The 15,030-nt window shown below is 34.1% G+C and overlaps 1 protein-coding gene across 1 annotated transcript; it reads left to right on the top strand.

Moving 5' to 3' along the window:
- The first annotated feature begins 40 nt into the window (after positions 1-40).
- On the top strand, positions 41-8,702 carry LOC121375853 (N-acetylglucosamine-6-phosphate deacetylase-like). The gene is made up of 10 exons (XM_041503525.1): positions 41-102; positions 828-1,049; positions 1,515-1,654; positions 2,204-2,258; positions 3,314-3,523; positions 4,385-4,473; positions 5,485-5,629; positions 6,246-6,375; positions 7,358-7,404; positions 8,287-8,702. The coding sequence occupies exons 2-10, from the start codon at positions 836-838 to the stop codon at positions 8,499-8,501; spliced, it is 1,245 nt and encodes a 414-aa protein (XP_041359459.1). The 5' UTR covers positions 41-102; positions 828-835; the 3' UTR covers positions 8,502-8,702.
- The last annotated feature ends 6,328 nt before the right edge of the window (positions 8,703-15,030 follow it).

The raw sequence follows: 15,030 nt of genomic DNA, 5'->3' as shown, positions 1-15,030 counted from the left end.
TTTCATACAAACCCAAAACGAAACAAACGAACGTGACAGAGAAACAGTCTTCGACGAGAAAAACAAAGTTAGCATCGTTGAAATGACATTTTGACAATAAGAGTAACATGTTCATTTTAAAAATATATATATATTTATTGTCTATTTGCAATGCACTGTAGTAAATTTAAAAAAAGAGATTCTACATTCATTTACAGCCGTAGAAAACAAGTAGCTATTGGACGGGCTGATTTTTGTGTGCTGTGGTGGTGGATGTGGAGGCAGGGTGAATAGGCGGGTGGGAGGTCGAGGTTGCAGTTAGTGTTTTGGGTTTTTTAATTGTCATATCATTATGAAAGACTGGTGCAACCTTGCAGAGGATAGCAGTATGCAGTAGTATGTTAACTGCCAATATAATGTTTTATGGGATCTACTTGTGTGGCAATTGCCAGGGGTGCAACGATTATTGGCATTGGTGGGTTGTGTGTGGTGTGATGGGGAAGATCTACCTACATGTACCAATATTTTCTATGTACAATGAAACCCCTCTAAACTGGACACCCTTGGGATCAATAAAAATGTCTGGTAATATCACATGTAGGAAGTGGAGATGGGGGGGGGGGGCATGTGCCCCCCATTTTTCAGATATTTTGCTTTATATTTGCTTTACAATAGTGTAAAAGTGTGTATTGCCCCCCCCACATTTTGGCACTTTCCTACGCTACTGGGTATTAAGAGGGATCTGGTTTAGAGAGGTTAAGTTCTGTACTGGTTTTTAAAAAGGGACTTTGTAAAATGTCTGGTTTTGAGGGAATTCCAGTTTATATATACATATATACATTTTTCAGAAAAAATCATGCCTTGTGAAAAGACAAAAAGCTGTCTGTTCCAATACAGAAACTGCCGACTGCTCCGTGATCATCAGCTTGTTACCGATGACCTGTGGGTGCGAGATGGAAAGATTATGGATCCAGAAAAACTCTTCTTTGAGGAAAAGGTCAATGCTGATCTTCAGATTGATTGTAATGGAAATATAATTTCTCCTGGGTTCATTGAGTCACAGATAAATGGTACGTTCAGCTATGATCTCATCATGACTGGTACATTAATGGCATTATAAAGCTGTCTTGGTTACAAAAGAGTGTAATATTCAACCTCATACCCTTTTACCTCATACCCTTATACTCTTTTCAATTAAAATCCCATAAACAAATTCGACTTCTTTTATTAATATCTTACACTTTGAATTTTTCGTATATTTCTCTATACTATAGCATTAGTTTACATCTATAACTAATTCCAAGTTCCACCCATTTCTTTTTCTTCATGTAGAATAGTTTCTCTTTAAAGATGTTCTTAGTCCAAACATGTATTAGAATCCAAACATCATTTAGTTTAATTTTATAATAAATAATAATGCATAATAAAAATGTACATAATTAAGAAAAATTTACTCTGTTTCATAATGATTAAGAGTGAATGCTTGCTTTTGTTATTTTGAAGCATATCTTATTACTTTTTGTCTTTTATTTCAGGTGGATTTGGTATCGACTTCTCCAAATGTAAGGGTTCAGTCAGGGAAGGCCTCAAGAAGGTTGCTAGAGGAATATTAGCTCATGGTGTAACATCTTTTTGTCCCACCATGATTTCTTCTCCAAAGGAAACGTATCATAAGGTAACAAAATTATGTAGCAAGTGTTGATTTGCCATAACCCTTTTAAGGATGTGAATCATTTTGGATAAGACAACTTCAAAAAATGTTTAGTGTAATAAGAAAAACTACAGATGAAAGAGTTAGTTCAACCAACCATTTTGTTTATTCTTATTTAGAAATTTATAAAAGTAAAAGATAAAAAGCAAGTGAAGTTGTACACGGTTTATGGGTCTTCAAGGAATACAATGTTCTACTTCTAAAGAATATTTTATGTCTCTCTGGTTCTTAACTATTTCTTTTATTGCTATTAAGATCCCAAACTCAAGGTCCTACTGTTGTTGACTAATATATTTAACATAATCATTATTTTGTTATAAAGCAAGCATATTAGTTAAGTTCTATTTTAATATTTATTGTAATTAAATTCTTTTTGGTAATGAAAAAATAGTAACAATATCTTCAAGGTGTTTACCATGCCTTGCCAAACTTGGGAAAACATTAGAGTGGCTGAATTGACCAATAATTGTAACATAACCATTTAAATAATAGACAATTGCATTTTTATTGCAGACATTGCCAGAGATGAAGAAATTTGATGGAAGCAAAGAAGGAGCAGGAATGTTGGGTACACTATATGTGTTTCTAATTTAATGGACTAAATCTCTATTTTAACACATTCATATTTTACTCTTTTTTTATTTTCTACTTGTATTCCTGACTCCTAATATCCCATCAATTAGAGTATACATAGCATGCACACTTAAACATGTTAATCATATTACAATGTACACGCAGGGCTTGAACTTAAGAATTTGCTATCTATAGCAGTTTTAAACTACTAACCATTGCAACAAATATAAAAAAAATTTATCCATTCAACAGATGGAAATAATTTTTATCCAGCGATATAAACTGCTATCGGTAAAGTGTCTGACCTATGGCAATAATGCCAATTGCCGTCGGTACTGTTGTTAAGTTCGAGCCCTGCATTGTACAAATAACATACACATCATATAAAACAAACAAAACCCAGCACATCGATATCCTTTTATGAATTTTCATTTACGTGTTGTTCATTTAAATTTAATTTTGTGGAAGTAATTTTTAATTTTTGCTGCAAAAAAGAATTACCTTACCTGTATATGTTTTTGCAAAACCCATAAGTTGCTTCTTAAAATTTTCACTGGTCATATGTGTGTGAGCTGGTGATTGCTATATTTGTGTATATGTATATATGTACCGGCCTCGGTGGCGTCGTGGTTAGCCATCGGTCTACAGGCTGGTAGGTACTGGGTTCGGATCCCAGTTGAGGCATGGGATTTTTAATCCAGATACCGACTCGAAACCCTGAGTGAGTGCTCCGCAAGGCTCAATGGGTAGATGTAAACCACTTTCACCGACCAGTGATCCATAACTGGTTCAACAAAGGCCATGGTTTGTGCTATCCTGCCTGTGGGAAGCGCAAATAAAAGATCCCTTGCTGCTAATCGGAAAGAGTAGCCCATGTAGTGGCGACAGCGGGTTTCCTCTCAAAATCTGTGTGGTCCTTAACCATATGTCTGATGCCATATAACCGTAAATAAAATGTGTTGAGTGCATGGTTAAATAAAACATTCTTTCTTTCTTTCTTATGTATGTGTGTAGGGGGTTCGGTGTTGTATGATGTTTTTTTCATTTCAGGTATTCATTTAGAAGGACCATTTATCAGCAGAGAGAAGAAAGGTGCTCATCCTGAACAGTATATTTGCTCTTTTGATGGTGGATTTCAAGATCTCTTGGATATGTATGGAAGCCTTGATGATGTTGCCATAGTAACTCTTGCACCAGAGCATGAGAAATCCAAGGAAGTGATTCAACAGCTTGTGTCAAGAGGAATTATTGTTTCCCTTGGTAAGAAATAATAGTTCTGCATATATAACCAGCTGTAAAATAAACATTCTTTCTTACACAACCGTTGGTGAGAACACCATGCGTTATTTTTGATAACAGATGGTTGTTTACACATGTTGTTAACAATTTCGAGACATATGACTGGCTGCTCCTAGGTGATAACCAGGTCACCACTGCAATACATCCAGTGAAAACCTACACAATGGAAATTGACAACATTGTGACAGATAGTTAACCTGACAACCTTGGATCTGTGACGCGTAAATTAGCTACAAATGCAACAGCTGTAAATAACTTTTAGTCGATAAAGATGTTAAAATTTGCTTTTTATGAGGATATGTAAGAAATAGAATAATACATTCATGTCCGTTAGATACCATTTATCTCACAACTCCTGTATCATTCTCTATTTATAAACAAGTGCAAAATGTTAAACTAATTTCCCTTATTTGTAATTAACATGGAGGATATAGGTTTAATTTGGTACATGTGTAATGCTAGAAATGAACTTGCAAATTCGTTTGCTTTTTATTTCTGAGATGGAGTTGAGGTTTGTTTAACAATATTTCAAGAGTGACTTCTAGATGTTTAATAAAATAGGTTAGTGAATATATAAGTGGATATGCAGGTGAGTTGAGTGTTGTTTGAATTAATGGATGGATCTATGGATGATTGAATAAATAAATAAATCAGTGAATGAATGAGTGAAAGTACATGTTAGCACAAAAGAAAACAACATTAAACTAATCATTGTGACTGATAATGATACATGTTGACAAATATTTTTGTGTTTCGGCTACAGCTATGTTGGATTCAGGCTAAGACCTTGTCATGAATTGTCTGTTCTGACTGTATTTACAGGACACACAATATGCAGCTTAGTGCAGGGAGAAGAAGCCGTTCACCAAGGAGCTACGTTTATCACACACCTCTTCAACGCCATGCTTCCAGTTAGTGTCGTCTTTTTTTATTTGTTGCATTTCATTTCATCAAGTCAAAAAGTCTTAAATTTTGTTTGGGAAGAGCCTCAACAAATACAGATTAACACATACTTGGCTGTAATGTCCATATTAAAACACTTTTGTGACAAATCCTCTATATAGGTGTCTTCCAATGCACGGCAGTGTGTACCATAATATGTATCATTTTGGGATTTAACATGATTTATTTCAAGAAATAAGTTTTTGAAATACCTATTTGGCTTTCACTGAGCATGCACAGGTCAGTTCACCATATCTTACAGCATATAAAAAATTGCATGTAATGTCATGACTTAAAAGTGTAGGTTATTCCCTTCCCAATAATTCTGCAATTGTTTTTTAATTTCTCAATAACAGTTAAAAATAGTGTTTAAAACTGCCTTAGTTAATGTTTTGGCTCAAATTTTTATGCTTTATTCGGCAACACGTACATTTTTGTTTTGTACAACACTCTTTGCTTTTTGTCAAGAGTCTGCATTTTTTATTTATGGGGGGGGGGGGGGGGGTAGGACGTAGCCCATTGATATTGCACTCACTTGATTTGCTGTTGGTGTGGAATCAATCCCCGTCAGTGGGCACATTGGGCTATTTCTCGTTCCAGCCAGTGCACCATGACTGGTATATCAAAGGCCGTGGTATGTCTTTGGGATGGTGCATATAAAAGATCCCTTTCTACTAATGGAAAAATGTAGCAGATTTTCTCTCTAAGACTATAGGTCAAAGTTACCAAATGTTTGACATCCAATAGCCGATGATTAATAAATCAATGTGCTCTAGTGGTGTCGATAAACAAAAACAAAACTTTAACTTTTATCTATTTTGTCTTGACTCACTTGTTGTTAAGACTTACTAAAGATTCACAGTTTAAGTCTTTGACTCCAACATAGTTTAAATTTCCAACTAAACTGTAGTCGTTGAAATGCACATAGAGAATCTTTCTACTCGGTTCTCTATTTGATGAGATGTTTTGTTATGTTTTAGTTCCACCACCGTGACCCACATCTGGTAGGACTGCTGACAAGTCAGAAGCTGCCCAAAGGAATTCAGGTTTACTATGGAATCATCTCAGATGGAATCCACACACACCCGGCAGCCCTCAGAATAGCACAGAGGGTCAACCCCGAAGGTAATAAGAGGAATCTTGAATCACATGATAATAAATAATAAAAGTTCATACACACCCTTTTTAGAGAATACTGTGTTTGATATCAACAAATGATGTACATTGATTTAAAGACATCTTATTGGCTACTCCTTGGTGATGACCTAAATCTCAAATCCAATGAAATTAACACTCCAGGTTCCAGTTTCTATAACTGATGATGCACAAGTTAACTGTGTAAATGCTAGGGGTAGGGGTGTTACAGTGCTCACTTGAGGTGCTTGGATTGAAGGATTGAATCCCTACAGATGACACATTCTCCGATTTGTTTTTTTCCCCCATGTCTTAACCTGTTCCCGACAACTAGTATATATAAAATACCATGGTATGTACTGTTCTGTCTGGTGAAAGTGTATAATAAAAGATCTCTTGCTGCTAATGGAAAAATGTAGCATTTCCTCTGAAGACTATGTGTCAGAATTACCAAATGTTTTACATCCAATAGCCCATGATTAATAAATCAATGTGCTCTAATGTTGTCGTTAAGCAAAACAAACTTTAACTTCAAACTCAATCATAGTAAATAACTTGGTTAATATAAACTGAATAATAATGTCATCACAAGAGATTTTTCTTGTAGGTACTGTGTTGATAACTGATGCAATCCAGGCGATGGGTCTACCAGCTGGTAAATATATTCTTGGAGAGCAGGAGATTGAAATACAGGGTAAAATAGCTGTGATAGCAGGCACTGATACACTCAGTGGCAGGTGAGACTGATAAAGTGTTAAGAGGCTTTTCTACAATTACACAACCCAAAATGGGGCATTTTTTTCCATACAAGCCAGGGGCATTGGCTGGGGTGTTTTTGGGTGTGTCGAACACTTTTTTACGGTGCAAAATTGTTTATTCATACAAGTTACCAAATAAAATGTAGACAAAAGGGTCTCCCACAGATCCAGCCATGCTACGCCCCTACTTGTCAGTGTGATGTAATTTTACCAATATTATTATAGGATATTCTCAGGCCTGTAGTAACAATATGTGAATTGGTGAGCACATGCTATAGTTGGGATGAGGTTAGGAGAACAAGCATATATATTTTTTGTTTTTGTATATCCTGGAGTAATCAATAGTTGCACACCTAAAAATAAACAGAAAAGTAAATATTTTAAGCATATAAGCATTAAAAATGTGTTGTGTATCATTAAAGGGACATTCCTGAGTTTGCTGCAATTTTTAAGATGTTATCGACTAACAGACTTTTTAACGACTGTAATTACATAAAATATTAGTGGCTGTATATTAAACATGTTTCTGACCATTCTAATATATGTATTAGGTTAAATTTCATTTTGTTTCCTAAATTTTGTTTTTCGTACGTACGAAATTATTTTGAAGTCAATATCCAGTTTGGGCTTCTTATAAATATTAAGATGACCAGAAACACATTGAATATACAAACACTGATATTCTAAACAAGAAAATATATTTAATATGTAAGTTTATTCGTAGAAATATTTTATTAGTCGGAAACATCTTACAATGCAGCAAACTCGGGAATGACCCTTTAAATAAACCATTTCAATCTTCCTTCCTATGGACTTTAATTTGGTGGTTTGTAGCCTCTAAAGTTTCACCAAGATTCCACACTGGGTGATACATTTAACAAACAACTTAATCTTCTAGTAATATTTGTATATAATGAACTTTTGACAGATCAATATTAAACATCATTTTTCGTGTTTTCAGCATAGCAACCATGGACACGGTTGTAAAACATTATGCCAAAGCAACAGGTGTGTATTAGTTTTCATTGTTAAGTGTTACATAGTGTAACCTTTAACAAACATAATCATTATATACATGTAGATCGAGTGAATAACAGCCCTAAAACGATTTGATGATACAGTTGGAATGGTTTAACTTCTAATTGACATGTGCAGATCCAGGTTGTGTCAAAATAACAATGTATTTGACACCAAATAAATACATTCCAGAAAAACAATTAAGAGCAAAGTATATTTTTGGCATTTTTCTTTATAAATGGTACAAAATACATTTAGTTTTGGGTTTGGAAATTATGCATCATTAGTAAAACAATTACATAACTACTGGACCTTAAAGTCCGAACCAAATTGTTAGCAGCTATGATAAATTACGTTCCTACCTTTAATTACTGTTAGATTCCCCCAAATTTTGTCCAAACACAAATTGTGAAAAAAAACATTACTGTGACACAGATTCGACATTCAAAATTGTAATGATGTCACCAATATCCTCTTTGCTGAGATTGCATAGGGCAAAATACATAATAGTATAGGTTTCTATTGTCTGTCATTTAGCTTGTTTATGGAATACTCTTCAAGAGGAGTGGATCGATATGACTTAATCTAACAACGTCATGGCATGCACTGAAGTATAATGGACTCCTCATGACATCAAATTAATTGAGGCTTCCATCCCTCTTGAAGAGTATTCCACAAAAAAGCAAAATGGCAGACAGTAGGTTTCAGTCTTATATGTGGAATCCATGTGAGTGTAAAAAAAAATTCACGATTTATGTTTGGACAAAAAATGAAGAAAATTGAACAGTAATTAAAGGTAATTTATTGTAGTTGTTAACAATTTGGTTTGGACTTTAGTTAATTTTGTTGAGTATATATCTCTTTTATTTCTAGCATGCGGAATGGTTGAGGCTTTAGAAGCTGCCACACTTCACCCAGCCAAGCTTCTGCGGATCACAGACAGAAAGGGAACGCTCGACTACGAAACCGACGCAGACTTCGTCATTCTGAACGATCGATTGGAACCCCAGGCAACCTACATCGCAGGAGACTTGGTGTGGGAACTCCCATCGGGCAAAACATTTAAAGTGAAAAAAGTTGAAAAATAATCCAATGGTTCGGGTCATGAATCTGCTGCTCAACAGCGTGATGTTATATACTTGTTATGTGTTCTGCCAAATCTTACCTCTTTTGTTAAAGGGACATTTTTGAGATTGCTGCGTTTTTTTAAGATGTTATCAACTAACAGAGACTTTTTAACGATTGTAATTACATATCAAATATATTTGTCTGCATAAAATATTAGTGGCTGTATATTAAACGTGTTTCTGATCGTTCTAATATTTGTACTAGGTTAAAAAAAAATTTATTTCTTAAAATAATCCAGTTTGGGTTTCTTGCAAATATTAAGACAACCAGAAACACTTTGAATATACAGACATTGATATTCTAAAAAAAAAAAGTTATGTAATATATACGTTTAATCATAGAAATAGTTTATTAGGGCGTATCATAAAATATTGTTTGTTTCCGGTTACCCGACCGACCCTAATTTGAACCTGCCGACCCTAAAACTTTTTTTGTATATCTAAAAAAGTTTTTTTTTCATATAACAACGATTTCCACGAAAACATTCCAAAACTATCACAAGCACTAATTTGGTGTCATTTAGGGGATAACCCTACTGTGTTTTCCGATTTGCGGACGTATATAGGTGGTTTTACTGTCGCAAATTTAGTTTTATTGGCGACCCGTTAGCCACGAAATGTTTTCTTCTAACGATTGATGGAGTTACTTCCCTTCAAATTGAAGTTCGGTAATTTTCGTGAGATATCGGGCGAAGAGTCGGAAAATGGTTTTCACGAATATATGCGATCTTTTTCGATTTACTCTACATCTAGCGTAGCGAGGTGTTCCGATTCATAATAATGAAAATAATAATAATTATAATGATATTTAATGATTTACTCCAGCGACAAACTGGCCTTGTAGAAATTTAGTGACCTTCTGATAAACTAGGTGAGGGAATGTTTACCGATACTGATGGAGTTTACTGCCAAATCAAATGATTAAATATGTCAGTAAGATCTCGATGCGTTTCGTTATTTTTTGTAAGTGGTCACTAGGAACTTCGCGGGTTTCCGCTAAAAACAGTGTCAGAATGACCATGTGTGTCAGAACAAGCTGTTGTAGCACACGCCTGTCATGGGCGCAAGTGCTTGCAAAGCAAGCTCTTCCGTCCAAGACAGGAAGGGGGGTGGGGGTTGTCTTCTCGCTTACGACTTGGCACATGTTTGACGTCCAATAGCCGATGATATTAAAGATAAAAATCAATGTGCTCTAGTGGCGTCGTTAAATAAAACAAAGTTTACTTTTCAACATTCGCTTAGGCATCCTGAGCATTTGTACTGCATTTCTATTCATTGGACCAATTGACTGCTTCAAACCAAGTGTGTACTTTAATACTGGATGCATACAGAATAAAACTAACATTGCAGATTATAAAATTGGTAACTCTACCTTTTCTTAGATACATTAGGAAAGATAATATTCATAAAAAATTTTTTAAATGTTATTGTTGGACAGATAAATATAGAACCCTTCTTTTCTGTTTTCATTAAAAGAAATTGTTATAACTTATTTACTGGTTTCTATCCAATTAAGGTTCAACCAAGTCTGTCCTGGACCAGTACAGAAGTGTTAGTATGAGAGTAAACCTTCTGCCTATTATTAAACAGCAAGGGGTCTTTTGTATGTACTCTCCCACAGATAGGTTAGTACCATGTTGCCCTCAAAATCAAAATGCCTTGCCTTTTATAAATTTATAAGTTGCGCATGTAAAAAGAAGCCTTTAAACACACCTATGTGGATAGTACTACATATTTCCTTTTTAAAATTAAGTTATGAAATAGATATAGAAAATAAAATGGCCACACGGTTTTTGTCCTTTTGAAAATTGTATAATGGAAAAAACCCACCTTATATTTAAAACTGCACATAAAATATGCCCCCAAAACGTCACTTTACCATACCTTACTTCATTTCTAGGGTAAACACTGTGATGAATGGTATTGTTGGTTTGCATAATGCATTTCTATACATGCAGAGGTTATTTTGGATACCGTTAGTCAACACCTTTATTTAATATCCATAAATAAAATTATTTTCCAAAATAAAATGTTTTTCCTGCCTACCTACCCTATATTTTTCCAGCATGTAATAGGAAACAAGTAAATTTTTTGTTTGGCCTAGTCGAAAACATCTTACAGTGCAGCAAACTCAGGAATTTTCCCTTAAGCAAACCAAGACAGGGAAGGATGCAGGTTTTTTTTAGGGAGGGGGTGCATTGTTTTAAAAAAGGGCACCTACAGTATTCAAAATTACACTAACATGCATTATATAACAGTTTACCTCAGAAACACCAGGTTAAGAGCCAAGATATTACATGGCAACAACGAAAAAGAAATTAGTTCATTGTATTCATCTGCTAAATACTGGATTTTCTATGTGGTTCTTTGAAGGATGGATGTGTGCTCTCCCAGCTCTCTCCCGCTGGATCCACACCTGCGAGATGTCCAGTGTTGAGTGTTCTTGTCTTGAATTTGTGGATTTAAATTAGCCACAATATCACTGTTGTGTAACTGGAGAATTTTTTAGTTTAACATAAAATTCTGATTGCCTCTGAACGGAAGATTTTTCTGCCATTCAAAATAATAATATAAAATGGATGTAGAATAAATTTCACAATCGGAGATTAATATTTTTTTTAAAATGAGTATTAATTGTAATAATAATTTTACTGCCAGATTTTCAGATACATGTATTCGTTCAGCAGAGCCATATCAAAGGAAAGTAAATACAATCTAAGGTCGACGGCAGTCACTTCTTGCACCCTTGCTTTGGCTTCGTACACAGTAAATATAATATATATTACCATAATTTCACTTGAAATCCATATTTCGTAAAAGGTACAATTTTTTAATCACAAGATTTTCTTCAAACACATTCAACTGCATTATCAATGTTCAAAAAAAAAAAAAATTCAATAGCAATTGTGCATTGAAATTTTCCCAGCATTCTTAAAATGGAAATGTCATGTATCTAGTTTATGGTTATTGTAGGGAAATGCAAAGTGACGTCATTGGAATACTGATGTCATTCAAATTCAAAATTAGGCATATTATTACAGTGCTTCACTACATTAAAATAAAAACTGGTCTAACCTTGACCCTTGTCAAAATTCTATAACAAGCAGACAAGGCTGTTTACAGGTTTGTATGTTTTTATTTTTCATAATTCTGCACTAAGTATTAAGTTAAAGTTTTAAAAGATGAAAGAAATAAAAAGTATCTTTTGTCAAATATATCATATAAAAAAAATATTACTGTTGTGTAGGTTTTATTTATTGTGTTTGAATCCAAAACAAGGGTCTGAAAAGTGACTGTCATCGACCTTATTTCTAGAAGAATGGTTTATGAGCAATTTCCAGCTATGGACACAGACACTAATAGGATGTTTACCACTGTCTTAGTCTCTTAGTCGGATCATCTGGCTTTCTCAACTATGAATCTCCTTGGTAGACCTACTGGTCTTCCTCCTGTTATAACCAGTGTTCCACAACTGGTATATGAAAATCTGTGGTATGTGCTATCCTTTCTATGGGGAAAGTGCATAAAAAAGATCCCTTGCTTCTACTTAGTAGGAGACTCCTTGCTGGTAGTAGCGGGTTTCTCCTTTCATAATACAATGTGTTTAGAGGCCTTTGCACCTTTAAATTATCCAAGTTGTCATATGTAAAACATGTTTATGAAAAAAGATTTGTTATTGGCTTGATAAAGGTGCATAGGAATCTGCCCAGGGTTACAATAAAACTCCAACATCATATTATTGTTAAAAATAGAGGAAATGTTTTAACAACAGTTTTAAAATACTAGAATTAAAGATGCATTATTAGTGTTGCAAATGTCATATTCTGCTATATTTACATTTAAAAAGCACAATAAATTAACAAATGTTTAACAAAACCCAACGACAAAAAAGAGACAGAAAATTGTGGTATGTTGCTGCATTAGTCTGTGCAATACATGGGGGTGAAAATGGAGACAAACCTTAATGTGGTGTTAAAAATTACAGGTACATGTATTATTATGTTGAAATATTTTGTAAAATGTCTGCTATTGACATGTGTAATAAAAGATTTGATACTATGAAATAAGACCATAATAATTATAATTTGTTGTTAAAGATTTGACATTGTATATACTAATTACATTAAATATTTATTTATATCTCAAATTGTTTAAACAATATCCAGATATGCTTGTGGGAAGGACATGCTTACACTTTTTATCAACATGTGATGTAATGTTTTTTCTAATCTGTGTACTGAATGGCACTTTTACATTTTAAAAATGGTATTAGTATTATTAGTTTCAATAATCTGATGAATATATGTATACATATAATTTTATGTAATCTAAATATGTACATAATATTATGTAACCTGCTGGAAATGTATATATAGGTACAGAAATAAGTTGACAGAAGACTTATTTTCATTTGATAAATATTGTTTAATCAAGAGATATCTGTGAACAAGATTGTATTAGTCTAGAGTATTTTTGAAAATGTAGCATTTAGTTCATCTCGGTTTGGGTTTGATTCCTCATTTATATACAACAATCAGGTACCCAATTTATTAACATGTTTACATCTTTATATGTAATTAAATTATGTTATTTTTTAAAAATTCAAAATTCATATGTTATAATAAATTGTTTGGTGTCTTTTATTATGTTTGGTGTTGTTTGTGGCTGGAATATGGATTGGTTGGCTTCAAAAAGACATTTGTATCCCAGAACTAATTGATATGAAATTGATATTGCATTTTTTTTTTAAATATCCGTGAATTGATCACAGGTAAGTCTTTTTTTTTTTAATGGTTACACTTTTTACAGTCCTGGTGAAGAAACTCACGGGGTTGGTGCGAGGTCCTACCGGCCCCTAGGGGAACAACTGGAAATACCACAACAGACACCTAGACATTAATATATTATAATAAACCGTGTTTGTGCATTTTGTTTGTTTACCTTCTCAAATTAAGTGACATATTATATATGCACCGATTCCATGGACTTGTACCAGGCTTTTGAATAATGTAATGGTTTAGCTCTTTCAACTGGTTGTTATCCAGACGTTTTTCGTATATCTTGCTTTTATTCAAATTTAAATGGGCAATACTAATAGTCTGAACTTAGTTAAAACTAATAGGACATCATGACTATAACTTAATATGTCATACTGAACAACAAAGAAAATCAGTATTTTAATACTTGTGTATATAGAGAATAACAGGTTTATCCTGTAATAGTTAGAATGACAAATGCTGAGAGGTTTTGCAGAGCGGTAATCGCCATTCGACCTGAGCTTTTCAGACTAACGTCTATTTTATTTATCCTGCAATCAACATGATACAAAAAAATTAATGATATGAATCGTTTTATTGAACAACTTTACTGGTTTCCAAAGTAGTATGTTCACACATGCTGAATGCCTTCTCGCCTACAATATCTATGCCCCAAGACAAAATAGTTCTTAAAAACAATTTATTTTCTATTTTTTAAAATAATAATTGTCTTAAAAACTTTTTAAAAATGAAAACAATCAACAGAAAATAAAAGAATGAGTAACTGAACAATACAACATTCCATTGCAGATTATAACTAGTGACCACAAATATCGAAATTTATCTAATCATTATATCTTAATATCACATAAAAGAGAAGAGGGTGTAGTGGTCTTACACCTACCCATTGTGTCAAAACTCGGTCTGGGTGGGAGCCGTTATCACATATAATTTGCACTCCCTTGGATCTGCACTCCCCAGTCAGGATTATACGTAGAATAAGCACTCCCCAGTGCATATTATAATGTAATATACACTCCCCCAATTTATATTATATGTATAATATGCACTCCCTCTGTGAATAATATGCACTCCCCCAGTCTATATTACACGTAAGCTATAATAATTTGCTAAGCACTCGTATAATTTTTTTTTTTTTAAATTTGATATGTTTGTATGGCCAGTGCACTTTGTAAAAATGATATAAATCTCGGTGGCGTTTCTAGACGATGGTGTTGGGTATATGAACCGAAGGGGCCAAAACGTTCCTGGATCCATCCTTGCAAATTTGCAGAATAAAAGTAATAACTCATCATTTGTGGTGATCGGATGGATCCCAGAATCTCTTCACCCATGACTTGCTTCCCTTACTTCCGATTAATATGACAGGAATTATGTGGAGGTAACATTGCAAAACAGGTTCATATTTTATTAAACAAAAATTTAAAAAATCGATACTTCAGACCCACTCTACCTCAGTTAAGTCCCACCTTGTATGCCCATCATCATTCTTACATTATTTATTCATATCGGCTACACCGGGCTGCGAACCCTGTACCTATCAGCCTTATGTCCGATGGCTCAACCACGACACCACCTGGGCCGGTGATCAGTGCATATAGAACTTGTTGGATAACATATTAACGTGCCTATATCCAATTACGGATCAAGCACATCTCTCCTGGGCACAATCTCCGACTTCGCTAATGATTGGGTTTCGGGATAGAAAGGGA

Source organism: Gigantopelta aegis, chromosome 6, assembly GCF_016097555.1.
Source record: "Gigantopelta aegis isolate Gae_Host chromosome 6, Gae_host_genome, whole genome shotgun sequence".
NCBI classification, from domain to species: domain Eukaryota; kingdom Metazoa; phylum Mollusca; class Gastropoda; order Neomphalida; family Peltospiridae; genus Gigantopelta; species Gigantopelta aegis.
Note: the sequence above shows the minus strand (reverse complement) of the source record. Positions and strands in the feature narration are given on the sequence as shown.

Excerpts from the sequence above, each read along its gene's own strand:
- LOC121375853 (XM_041503525.1), top strand. The coding sequence starts at position 836 with ATGCCTTGTGAAAAGACAAAAAGCTGTCTGTTCCAATACAGAAACTGC. Across the intron at positions 1,050-1,514 it reads CATTGAGTCACAGATAAATG|GTGGATTTGGTATCGACTTC; the intron begins GTACGTTCAGCT and ends CTTTTATTTCAG. Across the intron at positions 1,655-2,203 it reads CAAAGGAAACGTATCATAAG|ACATTGCCAGAGATGAAGAA; the intron begins GTAACAAAATTA and ends TTTTTATTGCAG.